This window comes from Anomaloglossus baeobatrachus, chromosome 10, assembly GCF_048569485.1.
Source record: "Anomaloglossus baeobatrachus isolate aAnoBae1 chromosome 10, aAnoBae1.hap1, whole genome shotgun sequence".
In the NCBI taxonomy this organism is placed as follows: domain Eukaryota; kingdom Metazoa; phylum Chordata; class Amphibia; order Anura; family Aromobatidae; genus Anomaloglossus; species Anomaloglossus baeobatrachus.
The window spans coordinates 196,926,889-196,954,391 of record NC_134362.1 but is presented as its reverse complement, the minus strand read 5'-3'; the positions used below and the strand labels follow the sequence as shown (position 1 = coordinate 196,954,391).

At 49.6% G+C, this 27,503-nt stretch overlaps 1 protein-coding gene across 1 annotated transcript; it reads right to left on the bottom strand.

Moving 5' to 3' along the window:
* Nucleotides 1-12: 12 nt before the first annotated feature.
* LOC142254399 (conserved oligomeric Golgi complex subunit 8-like) lies at nucleotides 13-26,653 on the bottom strand. The gene is made up of 4 exons (XM_075325439.1): nucleotides 26,620-26,653; nucleotides 3,206-3,333; nucleotides 2,956-3,124; nucleotides 13-448 (listed from the first exon to the last, which is right to left on the bottom strand). Exons 1-4 carry the CDS (start codon nucleotides 26,651-26,653, stop codon nucleotides 216-218), a joined length of 564 nt encoding a protein of 187 aa, XP_075181554.1. The 3' UTR covers nucleotides 13-215.
* Between the last annotated feature and the right edge of the window lie 850 nt (nucleotides 26,654-27,503).

The window sequence follows — 27,503 nt, the reverse complement described above, 5'->3', positions numbered from 1 at the left end:
CTCATTCCCAAAATGCAGCTTTGAGTTCACCACACCCATCAGTACCCAAAAGTGCGAGCGCTGTATGATCAATAATGAAGACGGATTTGACAGAGTTCGGATGTAAATGTCGGAGTCATTGTGGCTCCAGGTAACGGCTGATGTCTGTCCCGGGCCCCATATATATATATTGACATCCCTCTCCCCAATGTAGACTTCATTCACACTAATGGCCGTCATGGGGCGTCATCTCCGGCCGGAAGCTCAGACACTGCGGACACAATCTGTGCATCCTCCATCTTCGTTTCCGCCTTCTCTATGGATGGTTGAGATTTCTCCGGCTCGGCCTCGGGTGTGGGGATAATGTCAGGCTCCTTCTGAGGTAATAAACCCTCCAAGGCTTCATGCAGCGGAGCCACATTGATAGAACCCAGATTGCCGTAACGGGAGAGGTGAGTGGGGGCGACACCTGAGAGGGGGAAAAAAAGGAAAATTAATATATCACATTACAAAGGCTGAAAAACTGTGCAAATATATTACTGATCCTGAGTACATCCTGCATTATACTCCACAGCTGCACTCACTATTCTGCTGGATCTGTCACTGTGTACATACATTACATTACTTATCCTGAGTACATCCTGCATTATACTCCACAGCTGCACTCACAATTCTGCTGGTGCAGTCACTGTGTACATACATTACATTACTGATCCTGAGTACATCCTGCATTATACTCCGCAGCTGCACTCACGATTCTGCTGGTGCAGTCACTGTGTACATACATTACATTACTGATCCTGAGTACATCCTGCATTATACTCCACAGCTGCACTCACAATTCTGCTGGATCTGTCACTGTGTACATACATTACATTACTTATACTGAGTACATCCTGCATTATACTCCACAGCTGCACTCACTATTCTGCTGGATCTGTCACTGTGTACATACATTACATTACTTATCCTGAGTACACCCTGCATTATACTCCACAGCTGCACTCACAATTCTGCTGGATCTGTCACTGTGTACATACATTACATTACTTATCCTGAGTACACCCTGCATTATACTCCACAGCTGCACTCACAATTCTGCTGGATCTGTCACTGTGTACATACATTACATTACTTATCCTGAGTACATCCTGCATTATACTCCACAGCTGCACTCACTATTCTGCTGGTGCAGTCACTGTGTACATACATTACATTACTGATCCTGAGTACATCCTGCATTATACTCCACAGCTGCACTCACGATTCTGCTGGTGCAGTCACTGTGTACATACATTACATTACTGATCCTGAGTACATCCTGCATTATACTCCACAGCTGCACTCACAATTCTGCTGGTGCAGTCACTGTGTACATACATTACTGATCCTGAGTACATCCTGCATTATACTCCACAGCTGCACTCACGATTCTGCTGGTGCAGTCACTGTGTACATACATTACATTACTGATCCTGAGTACATCCTGCATTATATTCCACAGCTGCACTCACTATTCGGCTGGTGCAGTCACTGTGTACACACATTACATTACTGATCCTGAGTACATCCTGCATTATACTCCACAGCTGCACTCACGATTCTGCTGGTGCAGTCACTGTGTTTATACATTACATTACTGATCCTGAGTTACCTCCTGTATTATACTCCAGAGCTGCACTCACTATTCTGCTGGATCTGTCACTGTGTACATACAATACATTACTTATCCTGAGTACATCCTGCATTATACTCCACAGCTGCACTCACGATTCTGCTGGTGCAGTCACTGTGTTTATACATTACATTACTGATCCTGAGTTACCTCCTGTATTATACTCCAGAGCTGCACTCACTATTCTGCTGGTGCAGTCACTGTGTACATACATTACTGATCCTGAGTTACCTCCTGCATTATACTCCACAGCTGCACTCACTATTCTGCTGGTGCAGTCACTGTGTACATACATTACATTACTTATCCTGAGTACATCCTGCATTATATTCCACAGCTGCACTCACAATTCTGCTGGATCTGTCACTGTGTACATACATTACATTACTTATCCTGAGTACATCCTGCATTATACTCCACAGCTGCACTCACGATTCGGCTGGTGCAGTCACTGTGTACATACATTACATTACTGATCCTGAGTACATCCTGCATTATACTCCACAGCTGCACTCACAATTCTGCTGGTGCAGTCACTGTGTACATACATTACTGATCCTGAGTTACCTCCTGCATTATACTCCACAGCTGCACTCACGATTCGGCTGGTGCAGTCACTGTGTACATACATTACATTACTGATCCTGTACTGATGCTGAGTTACATCCTATATTATACGCCAGAGCTGCACTCACTATTCTGCCGCTGCAGTCACTGTGTACATACATTACAGATCCTGTATTATACTCCAGAGCTGCACTCACTATTCTGCTGGTGCAGTCACTGTGTACATACATTACATTACTGATCCTGTACTGATGCTGAGTTACATCCTGTATTATACTTCAGAGCTGCACTCACTATTCTGCCGCTGCAGTCACTGTGTGCATACATTACAGATCATGTATTATACTCCAGAGCTGCACTCACTATTCTGCTGGTGGAGTCACTGTGCATATAAATTACTCATCTTACAGTAACTCTGACTTGTAAAGCTGTATTATACTTCAGTGCTATATTCACACTTCTGCTGATTTCTATTGACAATGGTGAATCCTAAAAATACCACACTATCTGCAACTCCACATTCTGGCAGAATTCATTTTCTTTTGCCTGAATAGATGAAAAACAATTCTTCTCATTCCATCCATCTCTGTATAGACACTGAACAAGCAGGTAGTGCAGCCAGAGACAAACTCATCACCCTCCAGAATTGTGAATACAGCTCTGGAGGAACGCAGGGGACAGATTGTACTTTACGATCGGGAATTATTATTAGAACATAAACCTTTTGTTTTTACCAAGTATTTGTGCTCTTTGCGCTGGAGGAAAGAGGACCTGTAAGCAGCGGTTCAGATACGGGGTCAGGTCCTCCAAAAAGACAGTGCAGAATTGGATAAAGAGTTCCCGCTCCTGGGGGCTGAATGCAGCATCCTCGGCTCGGTGGAACGTCAGGATGGATTTAACGACCTATGAAGGAGACAGAACAAAAAAAGAGGAGACGTTCCTGCAGAACTCCAAGAACCGAGTGCTCGAAATGACTGTTTGTACCTTCTCCAAGGCGTCCTGCAAGGTGATGGTCACTTCTTCGGTCAGAGCCACCGGACAGCAGAGTCGCAGGTCATTAAAGGCCACAGCTAAGATCTGAACAAATGGGTGATAACTGCACCGGTGCAGAGCTAAGAAGGAAGGAATCGCAACGCATCATAGGTGGAAGAGATACTAGGGGTGACAAGCCCTCAGCAATGTCCAGATTCAGGCCATATGATGATGCTACACTCTTCTGGAATAATTATCTGGCTCTGTACACAACTGTTTACAATTGTCTAGATATGTCTCAGGATCATGCGAATTTTCTGTATTCAATGGCAAATCGTTGTAATGTAGATTACACCACAAGAGTAAAGGGGGCTTTACACGCTACGATATCGTTAATGTTTTATCGTCGCACATCCGGCGTCATTAACGATATCGCAGCGTGTGACACTGACCAGCGACCTTAAGCGACCTCAAAAATGGTGAAAATCGTTCACCATGGAGAGGTCGTCCCAAACTCAAAAATCGGTAAGGGTTGTTTTTCGTTGTGGTTCGTCGCTCCTGCGGCAGCACACATCGCTGCCTTCCGTTACAATCCGCCCTTTTGGTAAACAGCGGATTCCGCTGTTTCCCATAGACTTGTATGGATGACGGATTGTGCCAAAAGGACCTGCGTTGCTTCCGCTGGGCGACGCTCCGTTGCTTCCGCCCAGCGCGAGGAACGCAGCTTGTAACGTTTTTTTTGAGCAGCGGAATAATCAGGATTTTACTGCGCATGCTCATTTTTTTTTTCTTTTTTTAAATCACAAACTTTATTTTGTCTCGCAGTGGCCGAACGTTCAGCTGAGCGCCCGCCCGCCGGCATGCCTGACCGCCTGCAAGTGACAGCGCTCAGCTCAGCGCCCGCCTGCCGGCATGCCTGGCCGCCGGCAAGTGACAGCGCTCAGCTCAGCGCCCGCCTGCCGGCATGCCTGGCCGCCGGCAAGTGACAGCGCTCAGCTCAGCGCCCACCCGCCGGAATGCCTGGCCGCCGGCAAGTGACAGTGCTCAGCTGAGCGCCCGACCGCCGGAATGCCTGGCCGCCGGCAAGTGACAGCGCTCAGCTCAGCGCCCGCCTGCCGGCATGCCTGGCCGCCGGCAAGTGACAGCGCTCAGCTCAGCGCCCACCCGCCGGCATGCCCGGCCGCCGGCAAGTGACAGCGCTCAGCTCAGCGCCCACCCGCCGGAATGCCTGGCCGCCGGCAAGTGACAGTGCTCAGCTGAGCGCCCACCCGCCGGCATGCCCGGCCGCCGGCAAGTGACAGCGCTCAGCGCCCGCCCGCCGGCATGCCTGGCCGCCGGCAAGTGACAGCGCTCAGCTGAGCTACCGGCCGCCGGCTATTGAGAGCGATCAGCTGATCGTTCACAATAGTCTGCTGCCGGTAAAACTGTGAAAAAAAAAAAGCTTTCCGTTGTTTTGCACGATCTGTAGCATCCGTTGTGCCACTATATGCAACGCATCCGTTGCATCCGTCACACAACGCAATGCTACGGAAGCCGTCCAACGCAAGTGTGAAACTAGCCTTACAGAGATATATGAAAAGATATGTGAGGTAAAAGCCCACCCTGATACCAGTGCACCAAAGCCACAGACAATGCAGAGCCCAAAGCCTGAGAAAGGAGAGACTGGAAAACAGCAGGAGACGCCATATTGTAGACCCCAAAATGAAGCTGCCAATATCCCTGTGTTCAGTCTATTGGAAAGTCAATGATTCTGTCTATTCTGGAGCTGCTCACAAATTGCTCTACCGCTCTTGTTAACTAAAGGCCCAGTCACACTAAACAACTTACCAGCGATCCCAACAACGATCCAACCTGATAGGCATCGCTGGTAAGTTGCTAGGAGGTCGCTGGTGAGATGTCACACTGCGACGCTCCAGCGTTCCCACCAGCAACCTGACCTGGCAGGGATCGCTGGAGCGTCGCTACACGAGTTGCTGGTGAGCTGTCACACTGGCAGATCTCACCAGCAACCAGTGACCAGCCCCCAGCCAGCAGCGCCGCGTGGAAGCGATGCTGCGCTTGGTAACTAAGGTAAATATCGGGTAACCAACCCAATATTTACCTTGGTTACCAGCGCACACCGCTTAGCGCTGGCTCCCTGCACACCTAGCCACAGTACACATCGGGTTAATTACCCGATGTGTACTCTGCTACGTGTGCAGGCAGCAGGAGCCGGCTTCTGCGGACGCTGGTAACCACGGTAAACATTGGGTAACCAAGAAGCCCTTACCTTGGTTACCCGATATTTACCTTCGTTACCAGCGTCCCCACTCTCTCACTGCCAGTGCCGGCTCCCTGCTCCCTGCACACATAGCCACAGTAACACATCAGGTAATTAACCCACACACCCCCATCCCCTGTGAGGTCGCACACGTCACCCAAAAGGGAGACCTGATGCCTCCCTCAGGGCTAGTAGAGCATACCAGGTGGGCAGAGTCAGGCGGAAAGGCATGCCCACCGAGGAGACTACTGTCCTGGGGCAGGAAGTTCAAACAGAAAGAGGTTAGACAAGTTTGGAGTTGACAGTGAGGGGTAGAGGAGCAGCTGTCGGGGACCCGGGTAGGAGCCTGGGCCCCTTAGAGAACGTCAGGCAGGCAGACGGTGGTGGCCGTCTGCAGGAGTACCGGTACAGCAACCGGCGGAACCGTACGGACCGGGTCTGGGTCCCAACCGGGGAATCAACCGTGTACCGGAGCACCAACAGGAGGGTACTCAGACCCCGTCCTAGCTTAGAAGCCACTGAGTATAGGCAAATTGACTGATTGCTGGCCGGACCTCACGGGTTCATCCACACCCAAAGTCCCGAAAGAAGGCAAAAGCCCACCGAGACCGGGTGAGCACCACCGCCAAGGGCCAAACACCCGACAGGCCAGCGCCTGCGGGCAAACGAGGGCTCCTCCGGCAGCTCAACGCCGGGGAGCGGGCTACCACTGCTGAGGCAGGGGGGCCGAAACACAAACATCCAGAGGTGCACGGGAAAAGGGGCCACCATCAACCCCACAGGCGACATCAGCAGCCGGCCGCGGGGACCGACCACTTCCGAACTTTGGTTTACCAGTGACTCTGAGTGTGAATCAATCGTGAGTACACAAGTGCCATCCGGGCACGACGCTACACCCGCGGCACTGCGCCCTGCACCCCGACGACAACATCAGCCCTTACAGTCCCCCACCGGGCCCCCGGGACATACCGCCCCTACCCACGGAGAGGCTAACATTTCAGCTGCGGCTGCAACACTGATCCCGGACGAGCCCACCATCACTTCAGCCGCAACGGTGGTGCATTCCCCGTCACCACGACCGTGGGTGGCATCACGACCCATTACACAACCCCCCCCCCCCCACCGCCTCCCCTTAACAAGAGCGACGTGGCCCCCGGTCCGGAGGCGCTTGTGCCACCGAGAACCCGAGCCCGGACCTCGAGCGGCTCGGCCCGAGCAAGCGGAAGAAGCGGCCGGGCCCCTCTCAAGGGCGGTACACAAGCACAGTGGATGGGATTTGTAGAAATCCTCTGCGCACTGTGCGTGTACAGCTCACAGCGAACACTGACCTGTGGTGCGGCTTCCTGAGCCCTGGGATGTTAATTTATTGCTGTGTCTCCACAGAAAGAATAGAAGAGAGACCACAGTGGCCCGAACCCTGACTGTGGGCACCGGCCGCTGTGGTCCCTGCGGAGAGCACTCACAGCCCCACAGGAGAGGACGTGTCCAGGACACACCATGTCCAGACCGCGGGCACAATCTTATAGTGTATTGTGGTGTATGTGTAAAACATTTGTATTGTTAGGGCACAACACTCAGTCTATAAGGGCGAGTGTCCACCATCGTCTTCACGGTCTGGACACAGCGTGCCTTTCTCTGGTGGAGACGCTAGTGGAGCACCCCACAGGGCCTGGGGGTTACTGGTCACCGGGCCGGTGAAGGGTCAGGGGCAGTAGCGTAGCTAGCGGGGGGGGGGCAGAGGGTGCGGCCGCCCCGGGCCCCCCGTGCTCAGAGGGGCCCACCTGGAGCTGCGATACCATTAACCCCTTCAGCCCCCGGGCACTTTCCGTTTTTGCGTTTTTGTTTTTTGCTCCCCTTCTTCCGAGAGCCGTAACTTTTTTATTTTTCCGTCAATCTTGCCATGTAAGGGCTTGTTTTTTGCGGGACGAGTTGTACTTTTAAATGAAACCATAAGTTTCACCCATATGGTGTACTGGAAAACGGCAAAAAATTCCAAGTGCGGAAAAATTGCAAAAAAAGTGTGATTGTACAATAGTTTTTGGGATATTTTATTCACTTTGTTCACTGTATGGTAAAACTGATGTATCTATGTGATGCCTCAGGTCAGTGCGAATTTGTAGACACCAAACATGTATAGGTTTACTTGTGTCTAAGGGGTTAAAAAAAAATTCACAAGCTTGTCCAAAAAAAGTGGCGCACGTTTTGCGCCATTTTCCAAAACCCGTAGCGTTCTCATTTTTCGGGATCTGAGGCTCAGTGACGGCTTATTTTTTGTGTCTTGACCTGACGTTTTTAACGGTACCATTTTTGCGCAGATGCTACGTTTTGATTGCCTGTTATTGCATTTTGCGCAAAATTTGCGGCGACCAAAAAAACGTAATTTTGGCGTTTGGAATTTTTTTGCCGCTACGCCGTTTACTGATCAGATTATTTGATTTTATATTTTGATAGATCGGGCATTTCTGAACGCGGCGGTACCAAATATGTGTATATTTTTTATTTTTTTAACCCTTTAATTTCAATGGGGTGAAAGGAGGTGATTTGAACTTTTAGGTTTTTTTATTTTTTTTTAATTTTTTAAAACTTTTTTTTATTTTAGCCCTAGGGGGCTATAGCGATCAGCAATCCGATCGCTCTGCACTATCTGTAGATCTCAGCTACAGAGCTGTATTCCGGCATTGAGAGGAAGTAAGTCATGGTAGCTACAGGCGTCATCACATGACCCTGTGGTACCATGGCAACCACCGAAAGTCACGTGATCATGTCACGTGACTTCCAGTAGGGGCGGGGTAAGTGACTGTCATGGCGGCGCGCATATACATATCGCTGCCCGTCGCCATTAACCCGATATGTAAGGGGTTAATGGCGACGGGTGGCAGCGATCCCACCCGCGGCTAGCAGGCACACGTATCAGCGTGCACAGCGCGCGCCGATATAGTTAACCCCTGCGGCAGGGCCGCCATCAGGGCATTATTAGTGGAACTCCTGTAGCACTAGCGGGCCCGGTGAGCAGCAGCAGGAGGCGGGGCCCGGACACGCTGACAGGCCCCTCCCCTTTCCTTCCTCTGCTCCCCGGGACCCATGGGCAGGGGGCGGGGACGTTGCACTGACAGCACCTGCAGTCGCACAGGGGCCCCAAGCGGGAGCGGCCACTAGAGCCTGAAAACGTACTGGGTACGTCATAGCTCCCTGGTTCTTAAGGACCCATGACGTACCCAGTACGTCATGGCGAGATCGTGGCCCCGGTGGCTGCGATCGCTGCAAATACCTTAGATTCGGGGAGGAGGGCCCTCTGCCTGACATCTGGAGGGGTGGTGTCTCCTCCCCGGACCCAAGGAAGCTGTGATTGGCTGAGCGGCGTTCGTCAGCCAATCACAGCCACTGTAATGTTCCAACCATTGAAAATGGCTGAAACATTAAAATCCAGCCCTGATCAGTGCAGCTGTAGCACCGATCATTGGCTGGAGCTGGGTGACCTCAGTTTCACCCGCCCTCAGCTCTGATTGGAGAGACCGGCCTTGTGACCGATCTGTCCAATCACTGTGGATCTGGGGCCAGTGACCACTCCCCTCACCTTCACTCCAGCGTCCGTGGAAGGTGAGGAGAGCGACCGGTAAGTTTAAAGACACTGTCTCCTTTCAGCCGCCGCCGTCATTGCCCCAGCCCCCACCCATCAGCCGCCGGCTGCAGCAGTCACTGCCCCTGATCCAGCAGCACTGAACCCATCTGCTGCGTCCCCTCCATCTGCCACCCCCTCCCCCATCAGCTGCTGCCTTCCTCCCTCATCTGCTGCCCCTCCCCCACCTCTCACCTTCCTCCATCCGCTGTGACCCCCACCCGCTGTGACCCCCACCCGCTGTGACCCCCACCCGCTGTGACCCCACCCCCACCTGCTGTGACCCCACCTGCTGTGACCCCACCCCCACCTGCTGTGACCCCACCCCCACCTGCTGTGACCCCACCCCCACCTGTTGTGACCCCACCCCCACCTGTTGTGACCCCACCCCCACCTGTTTTGAGACACCCACCCCCACCTGCTGTGAGACACCCACCCCCACCTGCTGTGAGACACCCACCCCCACCTGCTGAGACACCCCCCCAGCTGCTGTGAGACACCCCCCAGCTGCTGTGAGACACCCCCCAGCTGCTGTGAGACACCCCCCCAGCTGCTGTGAGACACCCCCCCAGCTGCTGTGAGACACCCCCCCAGCTGCTGTGAGACACCCCCCCACCTGCTGTGAGACACCCCCCCACCTGCTGTGAGACACCCCCCCAGCTGCTGTGAGACACCCCCCCAGCTGCTGTGAGACACCCCCCCAGCTGCTGTGAGACACCCCCCCAGCTGCTGTGAGACACCCCCCCAGCTGCTGTGAGACACCCCCCACCTGCTGTGAGACACCCCCCACCTGCTGTGAGACATTGGGGGCATTATTATGTGGAGGCACAGTGGTGGCATTATTATGTGGGGGGTACAGTGGTGGCATTATTATGTGGGGGCACAGTGGTGGGATTACTATGTGGAGGGTACAGTGGGGGCATTATTATGTGGGGGCACAGTGGGGGCATTATTATGTGGGGGCACAGTGGGGGCATTATTATGTGGGGGCACAGTGGGGGCATTATTATGTGGGGGCACAGTGGGGGCATTATTATGTGGGGGCACAGTGGTGGCATTATTATGTGGGGGCACAGTGGTGGGATTACTATGTGGAGGGTACAGTGGGGGCATTATTATGTGGGGGCACAGTGGGGGCATTATTATGTTGGGGCACAGTGGGGGCATTATTATGTGGGGGCACAGTGGGGGCATTATTATGTGGGGGCACAGTGGGGGCATTATTATGTGGGGGCACAGTGGTGGCATTATTATGTGGGGGCACAGTGGTGGCATTATTATGTGGGGGCACAGTGGTGGCATTATTATGTGGGGGCACAGTGGGGGCATTATTATGTGGGGGCACAGTGGGGGCATTATTATGTGGGGGCACAGTGGGGGCATTATTATGTGGGGGCACAGTGGGGGCATTATTATGTGGGGGCACAGTGGTGGCATTATTATGTGGGGGCACAGTGGGGGCATTATTATGTGGGGCCACAGTGGTGGCATTATTATGTGGGGGCACAGTGGGGGCATTATTATGTGGGGGCACAGTGGTGGCATTATTATGTGGGGGCACAGTGGAGGCATTACTATGTGTGGCAGTAAGAGGAGCATGGTTTTTGTGCACGCAGCAGGTGCAGTAATAGGGGGACACACGGCAGCAGCGGCTCAGTATTGGGGTGACGGCAGGAGGCGGAGTTTGTGCAGGTTGGGATTAGATGGGGTTCGGGGTCGGAATTGTGAGGAGTGAAATGTGTCTTTGTTGTAATCTCTGTAGATGAGTTGTGGCTGGAAGAAGTCGTCATGTCGGTCTGGGCCAGATGGAAAACACAGAAAAGGTGAACAACTCCATCTGGAAGAACGTCGGCTGTAAGTCACCCTCTATAACTGCACTGTGACCTCTTGTATGTGCTGCAGCACCGATATCTACCGCTATATAGTCACCATATAGCGGTAATATCAGTGTCATCTGCCGAGGTTCCACTATACCCACGATTAGTCTGCGCCACCGTAGTTATCATGGTGACCTGGTAAGGGGCCCACTCAGATGTTTTGCCCCCCCTGAGCTGAAACCCTAGCTACGCCACTGTTCAGGGGGATGGATGTCACGGGTGGCCTGCCCGGTTTCGTGACCCCGAGGTGTCCACGGAGAAGGGGGGATGGATGGAATGATTTTGTGACGCCACCTGCGGTACGCGGCCACTGATTAGCCGCTGCTGCTGTCGCTGTCTTCCGGGGCAGATGGTAATTGCAGGTAAGATGGTTTGGCCCCGGGGAGGATAATGAGGGGTGTGTGTGTGTGATGCTCCTCTTCTATCCCAAGTGGAACCCGTCCCCCAGGTGGTAGTCCTAGTGACCGGGAAAGTCACAAGCTTCGTGATGGCCACCCCCTGCCTACCCTAGTCCGGCTCCCCAGTGAGAAGGCGCCTAAGCTGTATGTAAAGTGTATGTGGAACACCGGTGATTAACCCCCTCCTTACCCGAGGTGAATACTGCACCTTAAATGAGGTGCAGTACCCTGTGGCAACTGGAGTCGCAGGGGCGCCACACTAGTTTCTTGGAGATTTCTATAAATCCATCCACTGTGCTTATACTGTACAACGCAGCATTTTGGAATCAGTGAAAACACTTTGCGTCCAAGACGCTGCTGACACTGATCGTGGCACGGACCCTAAGGGCTCGTTCACATAAGTGTTAGGGAATTTCATTTGTCTTTCCATGTTTATGAAAAGAAAAGTGAAATTAACCTCTGCACTGTGATGTAGCTATGTGACCACCTTATGGCCTCCTTCACGTGCCTGTGTATCTGGTACGTGTTGTATCCGCTTTTTTTATGGGTACCATATGTACCCATTATAGCATATGGTGCTGCTCGCATGTCCGTGTGTTTACACAGACCGTGTGTGATCCCTACGGAGACATCTGTTTTATGTTTCCCAGCAGCGCAGATGACAAGGGCTAATAGAAGCCTATGGGGCCGTGAAAAACATGTACAGCACACAGATAGCATCAGTGTATAGTCCGTGTGCCAGCCGTGTTCCGTATGAGTTTAACATTGAAAATATAGGAGAAGCTTTGTATTGTTGTACATGTAGTTAGCTGGGTTATGGTACTGTATCTATGTAGTAAGCGTGGTTTTGCTCCTATATCAATACAGTAAGCTCAGTTATGGTACCATAGTTAAGCAGTAAGCTTAGTTCTGTTACTATGTATATGCAGCTAGCATGTTCTTTTCCCCTAGCTATGGAGCAGGCTTGGTTCTGTTGCTGTTTCTATGTTGTAGACCAAGTACAATTTTGTTGTATGGGTACAGTAAGCTCAGTTCTGCTCCCTTATCTCTGTAATAAGCTCAGTTCTGCTCCTTTATCTCTGCAGTAAGCTCAGTTCTGATCTTCTATCTCTAGTAAGCTTGGTTCTGCATCCTGATCTCTGTAGTAATCTCGGTTTTGCTCATATATCTGTGTAGTAAGCTCAGTTCTACACCCTTATCTCTGTAGTAAGCTCAGTTCTGCTCCCTTATCTCTGTAGTAAGCTTGGTTCTGCTCCTGTATCTCTGTAGTAAGCTCAGTTCTGCTCCTGTATCTCTGTAGTAAGCTCGGTTCTGCTCCTGTATCTCTGCAGTAAGCTCGGTTCTGCTTCCTTATCTCTGTAGTAAGCTCAGTTCTGCTCCTGTATCTCTGTAGTAAGCTCAGTTCTGCTCCTGTATCTCTGTAGTAAGCTCGGTTCTGCTCCTGTATCTCTGTAGTAAGCTCAGTTCTGCTCCTGTATCTCTGTAGTAAGCTCAGTTCTGCTCCTGTATCTCTGTAGTAAGCTCGGTTCTGCTCCTGTATCTCTGTAGTAAGCTCGGTTCTGCACCCTTATCTCTGTAGTAAGCTTGGTTCTGCTTCCTTATCTCTGTAGTAAGCTCGGTTCTGCTCCTGTATCTCTGAAGTAAGCTCGGTTCTGCTCCCATATCTCTGTAGTAAGCTTGGTTCTGCACCCTTATCTCTGTAGTAAGCTTGGTTCTGCACCTTATCTCTGTAGTAAGCTCAGTTCTGCACCCTTATCTCTGTAGTAAGCTCAGTTCTGCTCCCATATCTCTGTAGTAAGCTCAGTTCTGCTCCCTTATCTCTGTAGTAAGCTCAATTCTGCTCCCTTATCTCTGTAGTAAGCTTGGTTCTGCACCTTATCTCTGTAGTAAGCTCGGTTCTGCACCTTATCTCTGTAGTAAGCTCAGTTCTGCTCCCATATCTCTGTAGTAAGCTTGGTTCTGCTCCCATATCTCTGTAGTAAGCTCAGTTCTGCTCTCATATCTCTGTAGTAAGCTTGGTTCTGCTCCCATATCTCTGTAGTAAGCTCAGTTCTGCTCCCATATCTCTGTAGTAAGCTTGGTTCTGCACACTTATCTCTGTAGTAAGCTCAGTTCTGCACCCTTATCTCTGTAGTAAGCTCAGTTCTGCTCCCTTATCTCTGCAGTAAGCTCAGTTCTGCACCTTATCTCTGTAGTAAGCTTGGTTCTGCACCCATATCTCTGTAGTAAGCTCAGTTCTGCACCCTTATCTCTGTAGTAAGCTCAGTTCTGCACTCTTATCTCTGTAGTAAGCTTGGTTCTGCTCCCTTATCTCTGTAGTAAGCTCAGTTCTGCACCCTTATCTCTGTAGTAAGCTTGGTTCTGCACCTTATCTCTGTAGTAAGCTCAGTTCTGCATCCTTATCTCTGTAGTAAGCTCAGTTCTGCTCCCATATCTCTGTAGTAAGCTCAGTTCTGCTCCCTTATCTCTGCAGTAAGCTTGGTTCTGCACCTTATCTCTGTAGTAAGCTTGGTTCTGCACATTATCTCTGTAGTAAGCTTGGTTCTGCTCCCTTATCTCTGTAGTAAGCTCAGTTCTGCTCCCTTATCTCTGCAGTAAGCTCAGTTCTGCACCCTTATCTCTGTAGTAAGCTTGGTTCTGCACCCTTATCTCTGTAGTAAGCTTGGTTCTGCTCCCTTATCTCTGCAGTAATCTCAGTTGTGCACCCTTATCTCTGTAGTAAGCTCAGTTCTGCTCCCTTATCTCTGTAGTAAGCTTGGTTCTGCTCCTGTATCTCTGTAGTAAGCTCAGTTCTGCTCCCTTATCTCTGTAGTAAGCTTGGTTCTGCTCCTGTATCTCTGTAGTAAGCTCAGTTCTGCTCCCTTATCTCTGTAGTAAGCTTGGTTCTGCTCCTGTATCTCTGCAGTAAGCTCAGTTCTGCACCCTTATCTCTGTAGTAAGCTTGGTTCTGCACCCTTATCTCTGTAGTAAGCTTGGTTCTGCTCCCTTATCTCTGTAGTAAGCTCGGTTCTGCTCCCATATCTCTGTAGTAAGCTCGGTTCTGCTCCCATATCTCTGCAGTAAGCTCAGTTCTGCTCCCTTATCTCTGCAGTAAGCTCCTTGCAGTTCCCATATCTATGTAGTCATATTGGGTCTGTTGTAGTATCTATGTAAGCAGTAAGCGCGGTTCTGTTCCAATATATATGCACCAGTCTGTTCATAAAGTCTGGTATCACTGCTGTTTTACTGCAGCGGCCAGAGATAAACAGACCAAAGATAGGCCACTGCAACTTGAGGGCCACTGCCTTATGATTGCCCCCAGGGTAAAATGTGCCAGCCCCTGGTAGTGCCCGCTCATCACTGGTTACTAGTACTGAGCACCCGAGCATGGTAGTGCCCGCTCATCACTAGTTACCAGTACTGATCACCCGAGCATGGTAGTGCTCGCTCATCACTAGTTACCAGTACTGAGCACCCGAGCATGGTAGTGCCCGCTCATCACTAGTTACCAGTACTGAGCACCCGAGCATGGTAGTGCTCGCTCATCACTAGTTACCAGTACTGAGCACCCGAGCATGGTAGTGCCTGCTCATCACTAGTTACCAGTACTGAGCTCCGGAGCATGGTAGTGCCCGCTCATCACTAGTTACCAGTACTGAGCACCCGAGCATGGTAGTGCCCGCTCATCACTAGTTACCAGTACTGAGCACCCGAGCATGGCAGTGTCCGCTCATCACTAGTTACCAGTACTGAGCACCTGAGCATGGTAGTGCCCGCTCATCACTAGTTACCAGTACTGAGCACCCGAGCATGGTAGTGCCCGCTCATCACTAGTTACCAGTACTGAGCACCCGAGCATGGTAGTGCCTGCTCATCACTAGTTACCAGTACTGAGCACCCGAGCATGGAAGTGCTCGCTCATCACTAGTTACCAGTACTGAGGACCCGAGCATGGTAGTGCTCGCTCATCACTAGTTACCAGTACTGAGCACCCGAGCATGGTAGTGCCTGCTCATCACTAGTTACGAGTACTGAGCACCCGAGCATGGTAGTGCCCGTTCATCACTAGTTACCAGTACTGAGCTCCGGAGCATGGTAGTGCCCACTCATCACTAGTTACCAGTACTGAGTTCCGGAGCATGGTAGTGCCTGCTCATCACTAGTTACCAGTACTGAGCACCCGAGCATGGTAGTGCCCGCTCATCACTAGTTACCAGTACTGAGCACCCGAGCATAGTAGTGCCCGCTCATCACTAGTTACCAGTACTGAGCACCCGAGCATGGTAGTGCCCGCTCATCACTAGTTACCAGTACTGAGCACCCGAGCATGGTAGTGCCCGCTCATCACTAGTTACCAGTACTGAGCACCCGAGCATGGTAGTGCTCGCTCATCACTAGTTACCAGTACTGAGCACCCGAGCATGGTAGTGCTCGCTCATCACTAGTTACCAGTACTGAGCACCCGAGCATGGTAGTGCCCACTCATCACTAGTTACCAGTACTGAGCACCCGAGCATGGGAGTGCCCACTCATCACTAGTTACCAGTACCGAGCACCCGAGCATGGTAGTGCCCGCTCATCACTAGTTACCAGTACTGAGCACCCGAGCATGGTAGCTCCCGCTCATCACTAGTTACCAGTACTGAGCACCTGAGCATGGTAGTGCCCGCTCATCACTAGTTACCAGTACTGAGCACCCGAGCATGGTAGTGCTCGCTCATCACTAGTTACCAGTACTGAGCACCCGAGCATGGTAGTGCCCGCTCATCACTAGTTACCAGTACTGAGCACCCGAGCATGGTAGTGCTCGCTCATCACTAGTTACGAGTACTGAGCACCTGAGCATGGTAGTGCCCGCTCATCACTAGTTACCAGTACAGAGCACCCGAGCATGGTAGTGCCCGCTCATCACTAGTTACGAGTACAGAGCACCCGAGCATGGTAGTGCTCGCTCATCACTAGTTACCAGTACTGAGCACCCGAGCATGATAGTGCCCGCTCATCACTAGTTACGAGTACTGAGCACCTGAGCATGGTAGTGCCCGCTCATCACTAGTTACCAGTACAGAGCACCCGAGCATGGTAGTGCCCGCTCATCACTAGTTACGAGTACTGAGCACCCAAGCATGGTAGTGCCTGCTCATCACTAGTTACCAGTACTGAGCACCCTAGCATGGTAGTGCCTGCTCATCACTAGTTACGAGTACTGAGCACCCGAGCATGGTAGTGCCCGCTCATCACTAGTTACCAGTACTGAGCTCCGGAGCATGGTAGTGCCCGCTCATCACTAGTTACCAGTACTGAGCTCCGGAGCATGGTAGTGCCCGCTCATCACTAGTTACCAGTACTGAGCTCCGGAGCATGGTAGTGCCCACTCATCACTAGTTACCAGTACTGAGTTCCGGAGCATGGTAGTGCCTGCTCATCACTAGTTACCAGTACTGAGCTCCGGAGCATGGTAGTGCCCGCTCATCACTAGTTACCAGTACTGAGCACCCGAGCATGGTAGTGCTCCCTCATCACTAGTTACCAGTACTGAGCACCCGAGCATGGTAGTGCCCGCTCATCACTAGTTACCAGTACTGAGCACCCGAGCATGGTAGTGCCCGCTCATCACTAGTTACGAGTACTGAGCACCCGAGCATGGTAGTGCCCGCTCATCACTAGTTACCAGTACTGAGCTCCGGAGCATGGTAGTGCCCGCTCATCACTAGTTACCAGTACTGAGCTCCGGAGCATGGTAGTGACTGCTCATCACTAGTTACCAGTACTGAGCTCCGGAGCATGGTAGTGCCTGCTCATCACTAGTTACCAGTACTGAGCACCCGAGCATGGTAGTGCCCGCTCATCACTAGTTACCAGTACTGAGCACCCGAGCATGGTAGTGCCCGCTCATCACTAGTTACCAGTACTGAGCACCCGAGCATGGTAGTGCTCGCTCATCACTAGTTACCAGTACTGAGCACCCGAGCATGGTAGTGCCTGCTCATCACTAGTTACGAGTACTGAGCACCCGAGCATGGTAGTGCCCGCTCATCACTAGTTACCAGTACTGAGCTCCGGAGCATGGTAGTGCCCACTCATCACTAGTTACCAGTACTGAGTTCCGGAGCATGGTAGTGCCTGCTCATCACTAGTTACCAGTACTGAGCTCCGGAGCATGGTAGTGCCCGCTCATCACTAGTTACCAGTACTGAGCACCCGAGCATGGTAGTGCTCCCTCATCACTAGTTACCAGTACTGAGCACCCGAGCATGGTAGTGCCCGCTCATCACTAGTTACCAGTACTGAGCACCCGAGCATGGTAGTGCTCGCTCATCACTAGTTACCAGTACTGAGCTCCGGAGCATGGTAGTGCCTGCTCATCACTAGTTACCAGTACTGAGCTCCGGAGCATGGTAGTGCCTGCTCATCACTAGTTACCAGTACTGAGCTCCGGAGCATGGTAGTGCCCGCTCATCACTAGTTACCAGTACTGAGCACCCGAGCATGGTAGTGCTCGCTCATCACTAGTTACCAGTACTGAGCACCTGAGCATGGTAGTGCCTGCTCATCACTAGTTACCAGTACTGAGCACCTGAGCATGGTAGTGCCCGCTCATCACTAGTTACCAGTACTGAGCACCTGAGCATGGTAGTGCCCGCTCATCACTAGTTACGAGTACTGAGCTCCGGAGCATGGTAGTGCCCGCTCATCACTAGTTACGAGTACTGAGCTCCGGAGCATGGTAGTGCCTGCTCATCACTAGTTACGAGTACTGAGCTCCGGAGCATGGTAGTGCCCGCTCATCACTAGTTACCAGTACTGAGCACCCGAGCATGGTAGTGCCTGCTCATCACTAGTTACCAGTACTGAGCACCCGAGCATGGTAGTGCCCGCTCATCACTAGTTACCAGTACTGAGCTCCGGAGCATGGTAGTGCCTGCTCATCACTAGTTACCAGTACTGAGCACCCGAGCATGGTAGTGCTCGCTCATCACTAGTTACCAGTACTGAGCACCCGAGCATGGTAGTGCCCACTCATCACTAGTTACCAGTACTGAGCACCCGAGCATGGTAGTGCTCACTCATCACTAGTTACAAGTACTGAGCACCCGAGCATGGTAGTGCCCGCTCATCACTAGTTACGAGTACTGAGCACCCGAGCATGGTAGTGCCCGCTCATCACTAGTTACCAGTACTGAGTACCTGAGCATGGTAGTGCTCGCTCATCACTAGTTACCAGTACTGAGCACCCGAGCATGGTAGTGCCCGCTCATCACTAGTTACCAGTACTGAGCTCCGGAGCATGGTAGTGCCCGCTCATCACTAGTTACCAGTACTGAGCACCCGAGCATGGTAGTGCCCGCTCATCACTAGTTACGAGTACTGAGCACTCGAGCATGGTAGTGCCCGCTCATCACTAGTTACCAGTACTGAGCACCCGAGCATGGTAGTGCCCCCTCATCACTAGTTACCAGTACTGAGCACCCGAGCATGGTAGTGTATGCTCATCACTAGTTACTAGTACTGAGCTCCGGAGCATGGTAGTGCCCGCTCATCACTAGTTACTAGTACTGAGTATCCGTGCATGGTAGTGCCCGCTCATCACTAGTTATCTCTGCTGCTCTGACCACATACAATGCACTTCACCATAAATGTAACCACTTTTCTACTATGAAGACGTCTGTCATACGTTCGTGACAATGTGTAGTTCTCCCCATGTATCTGTCATTATGTAGACCCCATTGTGTGTTCCGGCCCCCCTGTTTATGTCCGGAATACTGTCATTAATTGCTGCCATGAAGCTTCTGATTTAATTTATTTTGTGTAACTAATATACTCTTGCCATGTCTGGATGGGGCAGCGACGTATATTTAGCAATTCATATTTGCTACTGCTTTTGTCGTTGCACATTCAAGTAAATAGGACTATGCAGTTCTCCGCACGACCTGGTGGAGGCGCTGTGCAGGGAAGACTTAGCAGAAGAAGCAGCGCTGAATCAGCTCTGCTACCCCTTCATACTCATGATTAGTGGCGGTCGCAAAGGTTGGACAGTTCCTAGTGATATGGCATCAGTTTATATGATATATCTCTTTTATAAGGCTAAAAGAGAAGATTTTGTAATATACTTTGCGTGGGTCAATTCCCTGCAGTGTTTAATACTCTGCTTGCTGCTATTGAATGGAAACCCTTCATCCAGAGGAGGAAAATCCATACTGGTTATGTGATATCAAGTGTCACAGGACCGTGATCATCAGATGTGTGAATAAATAGTGACTCCAAGCAGAGATGGCCATTGCCCATAGACTAATTTAAAGGGACTGTTAGGGATCTAGGGTTTATTTTTATGTCCAGAAACAGCGCCACCCTTATCTTATTGGCTGTGTCTGGTATTGCAGCTCAGTCCCATGCACTGACACGTTTCCTGCTGCTTTACTGAGCTGCAATACCAGACATACGCATCATATAATGCCTTCTATATACAGTATATAAGACAGGATTCACCATTCACAATAGGTGATGTCACAGCTCACCTCCTCCTCCTGTACAATGACTCATAACACCTGTATATACAGCAGATAACACAGGATTCACCATTCACAAAAGTGATGTCACAGCTCATTTCCTCCTTCTCCTGTACAATGACTGATAATACCTCTATATACAGTAGATAATACAGGATCCACTAGTAACAATAGGGGATGTCACAGCTCACTTCCTCCTTCCCCTGTACAATGACTGATAATACCTCTATATACAGTAGATAATACAGGATCCACTAGTAACAATAGGTGATGTCACAGCTCACTTCCTCCTTCTCCTGTACAATGACTGATAACACCTTAGTATATAATACAGGGTCCACCATTCACAATAAGTGATATCACAGCTCACCTTTTCCCCTTCTGTACAATGACTGATAATACCTCTATATACAGTTGATAACACAGGATCCACTAGTCACAATAGGTGATGTCACAGCTCACTTCCTCCTTCTCCTGTACAATGACTGATAACACCTCAGTATATAATACAGGGTCCACCATTCACAATAAGTAATATCACAGCTCACCTCCTCCTTCTCTACAATGACTGATGACACCTCTATATACAGTATATAACACAGGATTCCCCATTCACAATAGGTGATGTCACAGCTCCACCTCCTCCTCCTGTACAATGACTGATAACTACTCTATATACAGTATATAATACAGGGTCCACCATTCACAATAGGTGATGTCACAGGTCACCTCCTCCTCCTGTACAATGACTGATAACACATCTATAAACAGTAGATAACACAGGATCCACCATTCACAATAGGTGATGTCACAGCTCACTTCCTCCTCTACAATGACTGATAACTCCTCTATATACAGTATATAATACAGGGTGCACCATTCACAAAAGGTGATGTCACAGCTCACCTCCTCCTACTATATAATGACTGATAATGCCTCTATATACAGTAGATCACACAGGACCCACCATTCACAATAGGTGATGTCACAGCTCACCTCCTCCTCTACAATGACTGATAACGCCTCTATATACAGTATATAATACTGGGTCCACCATTCACAATAAGTGATATCACAGCTCACCTTTTCCCCTTCTGTACAATGACTGATAATACCTCTATATACAGCTGATAACACAGGATCCACTAGTCACAATAGGGGATATCACAGCTCTTTTCCTCCTCCTCCTGTACAATGACTGATAACTCCTCTACTGTATATATAGTATATAATACAGGGTCCACCATTCACAATAGGTGATGTCACAGCTCACCTCCCCTCGTCCTGTACAATGACTGATAACTCCTCTATATACAGTATATAATACAGGGTGCACCATTCACAATAGGTGATGTCACAGCTCACCTCCTCCTGTACAATGACTGATAACACAAGAACCACAATGCACAATAGGTGATGTCACAGCTCACCTCCTCCTTCTCTACAATGACTGATAACATCTCTATATACGGTATATAACACAGGATTTACCATTCACAATTCATTAATGTAGGAGTCTTATATTAGCCCTGGTGGTCGGTGTGAAAATGCTAAGATTTAGTGATTTGGAAAATAGAACAAAAACATTACATAATAGTTAAAATTCCTGATATAAACAATATTCCGCTTTTTGATTATTCTTTCCCTTTATTCTCGGGAACTACTAATAACGTCCAAATGTCTGAAACCAATTAATTAATAATCAGCCGTCTACAGAGTGTGTTTTTTTTCTTTAAAAAGCCGATGAACATGTAAATGAGAGATTGTAACATCGTGGTAAAGCGGCGGAGCCATCTGTCACCGCGAGGATCTGGATATCAATAACACGTGGAGAATTAATGTGATCAGTAAAACAATAACAAGAAGCAGATTTGGTGCATTCACTGTACAGCTTCTAAATTATCGCCGCATTTTCCAAAAACAGCGCCACACCTGTGCAAAGGTCATGTGTGGTATTGCAGCTGAGCACCATTGCCTTTTAATAAAACAGAGCTGCAATGCCAGACTCCACCATCGACAGGTGTGGCGCTGTTTCTGGCTTTATTATAATGCCACAGCAGAGGTTTACAGATTTGGAATTGGCCTTTTTTTCGTCTACCTGCCCACAAATTCAAAAGTTTGAAAAAACTTTGTAAACTTTAGAAAACCCCAAAACTAATGCCCCCCCCCTAAATGAATGTTGCCCTTCTGGCTGTGAATTTTCACTTTCAGGACAACAGTATTATGCATTTGCCAGTTAGGATACGCTCACACGAGCGTGAAAATCGGACGAGTGCAATGCGAGGAAATCACACATTGCACTGTGACCAATGTTAATCAATGAGGGAGAGCAGTTAGTCACAATCTGGATGCGAGAAAAGTAGGAGCATGCTGCGATTTGATCCAGAATAAGTCTAGTTTCACACTTGCGTTGAACGGTATCCGTTGCATTGCGTTGTGTGACGGATGCAACGGATGCTGCAAAACAACGGAATCCGTTTTGATTTTTTTTTTTTTACAGTTTTTTTTACCGGTGGCAGACTATTGTGAACGATGAGCTGATTGCTCCCAGTAGCCGGCCGCCGGGTGATCAGCTGATCGCTCCCAGTAGCCGGCCGCCGGGTGATCAGCTGATCGCTCCCAGTAGCCGGCCGCCGGGTGATCAGCTGATCGCTCCCAGTAGCCGGCCGCCGGGTGATCAGCTGATCGCTCCCAGTAGCCGGCCGCCGGGTGATCAGCTGATCGCTCCCAGTAGCCGGCCGCCGGGTGATCAGCTGATCGCTCCCTGCAGCCGGCCGCCGGGTGATCAGCTGATCGCTCCCAGTAGCCGGCCGCCGGGTGATCAGCTGATCGCTCCCAGTAGCCGGCCGCCGGGTGATCAGCTGATCGCTTCCTGCAGCCGGCCGCCGGGTGATCAGCTGATCGCTCCCTGCAGCTGGCCGCCGGGTGATCAGCTGATCGCTCCCAGTAGCCAGCCGCCGGGTGATCAGCTGATCGCTCCCAGTAGCCGGCCGCCGGGTGATCAGCTGATCGCTCCCAGTAGCCGGCCGCCGCGTGATCAGCTGATCGCTCCCATTAGCCGGCCGCCGGGGGATCAGCTGATCGCTCCCTGCAGCCGGCGGCCGGGCGCTCAGCTGAACGTTCGGCCACCACAAGCCAAAATAAAGTTTGTGATTTCAAAAAAAAAGAGCATGCGCAGTGAAATCCAGAGGATTCCGGTGCTCAAAACAACGTTACATGCTGCGTTCCTCCCGCTGGGCGGAAGCAACAGAGCGTCGCCCAGCGGAAGCAACGCAGGTCCTTTTGGTACAATCCGTCATTCATACAAGTCTATGGGAAACAGCGGAATCCGTTAACGGATTCCGCTGTTTTCCAAAAGGGCGGATTGTAACGGAAGGAAAACAACACAAGTGTGAAAGTACCCTACGTCTGAGACTCACGAATCCAAGTCAATGGGTGCGAGGAAAAAAACGGATGTCACATGGACGGCACACGGACCATCCTAGTGACATCTGTTTTTCTAAATACAATCTTATCATGTAGCACAGAACACTGTAAATGCTCCTGTACAGGACTGTAAATGAGTAACAGCTGCTGAGGAAAAAAACGGATTGCACACTGACAGCACACTGACAGCACACTGATGACAAGTGAGAAAAATTCGTCCTACTCTCGCAAACTAGAATGGGACCGTATTTCCATACGTTTGTGTGAGTCCAGCCTTACTGGAGTGAACGGCTTGCCGACTACTATGTAATAGAGTGTCGTAGTAGGTCCTCCTGGGTGGAATGGGACCTCATGGGCGGAATAGGGCCTCCTGGGTGCAATGGGTCCTCATGGGTGGAATTGGTTCTCCTGGGTCCAATGGATCCTCCTGAATGGAATGTGTTCTTCTGGGTGGAATGGGTCCTCATGGGTGGAATTGGTTCTCCTAGGTGGAATGAATCCTCCTGGGTGGAATGGGTTCTTTTAGGTGGAAATGGTACTCCTGGGTGGAATGGATCATCCTGAATGGAATGGGTCCACATGGGTGGAATTGGTTCTCCTGGGTCCAATGGATCCTCCTGAATGGAATGTGTTCTTCTGGGTGGAATGGGTCCTCATGGGTGGAATTGGTTCTCCTAGGTGGAATGAATCCTCCTGGGTGGAATGGGTTCTTTTAGGTGGAAATGGTACTCCTGGGTGGAATGGATCATCCTGAATGGAATGGGCCCTCCTGGGTGGAATGGATCATCCTGAATGGAATGGGCCCTCCTGGGTGGAATGTATCCTTCTAGGTGGAATGGGTCCTTCTGGGTTGAATGGGTCCTTCGGGGTTGAATGGGTTTTCCTGGGTGGAATGGGGCCTCATGGATGGAATAGAGCCTCCTGGGTGAAATGGGTTCTCATGGGTGGAATGGGTCCTCCTGGGTGGAATGGGTCCTCCTGGGTGGAATGGGTTATCCTGGGTGGAATGGGTCCTCCTGAATGGAATGGGCCCTCCTGGGTGGAATGGATCCTCCTGAATGGAATGGGCCCTCCTGGGTGGAATGGGCCCTCCTGGGTGGAATGGGCCCTCCTGGGTGGAATGGGCCCTCCTGGGTGGAATGGATCCTCCTGGGTGGAATGAATCCTCCTAGGTGGAATGAGTTCTCCTGCGTGGGAGCTTCTCCTACCCACCAGCTTTACACTCTGGCACATGGGTGGTTCAGAAAATAAGACCCCTTTTCTAATGTCCATGTGCCCTAAACAGGAACCCCCTTTAGGACATGTTCACACACAGTTTTAAGGTGTTCAATAACTATTTTAATTTTTTTAAGCAAAATCGCTCCTTTTTGGGGAGTTTTTGGAACAATTTGTCTTGTTTTGAAGCGGTTTCGGAGAAGGTTTGAAAAGGGTTTTTTCCCTGAAGCTTTTATATTTGTAGTCTTTTGATCGGACAGGTCCTGGGTTTGAGAAGTTACCTTCAAGTTCCACTTCTAAGGCTATGTGTCCACGGTAGAATGTACCTGCGGATTTTTCTGCATGAAAATCCGCGACTTTCGCGGCAAATCCGCACCTTATTTTTGCCGCGGATTTACCGCGAATTTGCCGCGGATTTTGATGCGGATTTTTTTTTTTTTTTTTCCCCCATTCTATACCCAAAATCCGCACCAAAATCCGCAACAATAATTGACATGCTGCAGATTTTTCCGGATCAAAATCCGCGGCAAATCCGCCACGGGAAAATCCGCAGCATGGACACAGCATTTCCAAAATGCCATTGAAATGGCTTGGAAGTGCCGCTGCTGCAGATTTTCGGAAAATCCGCTGTAAATCCGCGGCAAATCCGCGGCAAAATCCGCAGAGGGGGCACATAGCCTTACGTGCACTATTCCGCAAGTCATTTTACAAAACCTCTTCAGCAAAAAAAAAGCTCTAAAAATTGTTCATATGAACAGCAATAATTAATTTGAGCTTTTTTTTTTTTTTTTTGGAGAGGATCTGCTCCAAAAAACTCCTAAAAAACTCGACGTGAACATAGGCTACTTTGGTGTCAATGCTCAGGCTATGTTCACACTGAGGAGGATTTGGAAGAGTTTTCCCTCTCTAAAACTCAGCGTGAACACACTGAATTTTTGGTACAGAGACTCACAAAGGAGAGATTTTTTGCTATTTTTTTCAATAAAAACTCACCAAAAACCAGGATTAGCTGAAAAAATCAGTTCTGATTGGAGAGTTTCTGCTCCGAAAACTCAACATAAAAGCTCAGTGTGAACACACCTCAACTCTTCACTCATAACTCGTGGTTTTTGAATGTCTCTTGGTTTTTGGAGAGTTTCTGCTGCAAAAACTGAGCAAAATAATTCACTCCCTTAAGATGTGTGCACACGATGTCTTACATTTTTTTTGCTAATTTTCTAAATTCTGAAAAACAATATTTTGTGTTAATTTTTTTATGTTCGACCTACAGAATCCGAACCTCATGGCTTTTTACATGTGATCGATGTGATGTGTTTCTATGACCATGTAGACCAATTTTTGAGAAAATAAAATATTTTATCCTACCTCATACTTTCTCAGTGTTTGTTTGTATTGGAGACCAAAAATGAAAAAAAATCATAAAAATCTTTAAAAATACAAAGTATTTACAAAATTATTCCATAACAGATTTAAGGCATTGTGCATATGGAGTTTTTTTTAAGCATTCAAAATTGAGGTTTCTAGAGAAAATCACTACTTTTTGGGGTGTTTCTTGCACGCGTTTTGGTTTCCTCAAGCACTTTTGAAAGAACTGGACAGTGCGTAGTTTACAGTGGAGTCCAACAGGAGACGCTTCCAAAAGGGACATACACTTTCTTATTTTTCCCCCATAGACTCTTCAAAAAACCTCCCCAAAAACTCTGCCTGTGGCTGTGTGTACACGGATTGTTTTTGCTGAGTTTTTTTTAAGGTTTTGAAGTGTTTTTTCAATTTTGAGAGGATTTGAAGGGTTTCATCTTGGTTTCTGCTCCAACACCCCCTTAGGTCTTCTCGACACGTCTGTGCAAAACACTAATGTTTTGCAAGGTCCGTCGTGAAGGTATGTATGTGTATGCGTCCCAAGTGGCGTAACTATTGTGATGGGCCCCCGTGCAAAATTTGGACCTGGGTCCCCTCCGGACATTGGTCAGATGTATGGGCACCTACAGGAGAAGCTGTTTCTCTGAAAGGCGGGCGCCAGGCCCCCATCCTGCTGGGCCTGGTCACGGTTGCGACCTCTGCGACCATAATCGTTACGTCCCTGGCTGTCCCTGTGCTATCCGTGTAACATCCAGATAGCCCATGGGCAGCATGAGCAGGTATACTTACCTGTCTCATGCGCTGCTGTTACTTCCGAGTCCATGGTTAGTGCAGTGAATATGCATGAGGCATAATGAGCCGGCCTGGAAGCAACAGCAGCGCCGGAGACAGGTAAGTATAAAAATTCTTTATTTTTGTTTTCTCCGGTACGTGTCACATGGATCACATCAGTGTGTGGTTCGTGTGACACCCGTGCTGCCGGCAGAAAACGGACATGTTGCCATGTGGAGCATACGGACACATGGTCCATGTCAAAAACACAGATGTGTGCGCAGATCCATTGATTTTAATGCGTCTACATGTGTCTATATCTCTGGCACGTGTGAAAACGGATATCACATATCCCGGAAACACGAATGTGTGAATGAGGCCTTAAAAAAAAAAAAGTCAGTTTCTGTTCCAAAAAAAACGTAAAAAAGTTCAAGTTCCGATTTATCCAAAAACTCTGCTTTAAAAAGTTGCAAAATTTTGTTGCTGCATTAAAATTTTACGACTTTTGCCGTTCTTACCTCCACATTAAGACCAGCGTGAAAAACACCAGTTTTGGTGAATCGGGGTCTCAGTTTGCAAGTACACAAAAGGCTGCAAAAAAACCCCAAAAATGCTATAGGAAAAAAAATTGTCCAAAAGCGAAAAACTCCTCTTAAAACTCCTCAAAGAAAAACTGAAGCAGTTTCCACCAGAAAACTCGTAGTTTTTGACTCCTGGAAAAATATGCAGTGTGAACACACCCTAAGCTTACGTTCCCGCGAGAAGTTTAAGTATCCCAAAAAATAAGTGACCATGCTAGAATGTTAGGTGATCTTGGCTTTCTGCTCAGGGGACCCCTTTATAATGTTTAGCTTTATTAGTAAGTCTATATGACTCTTCATGGCTTCATGGTTCTTGGATTG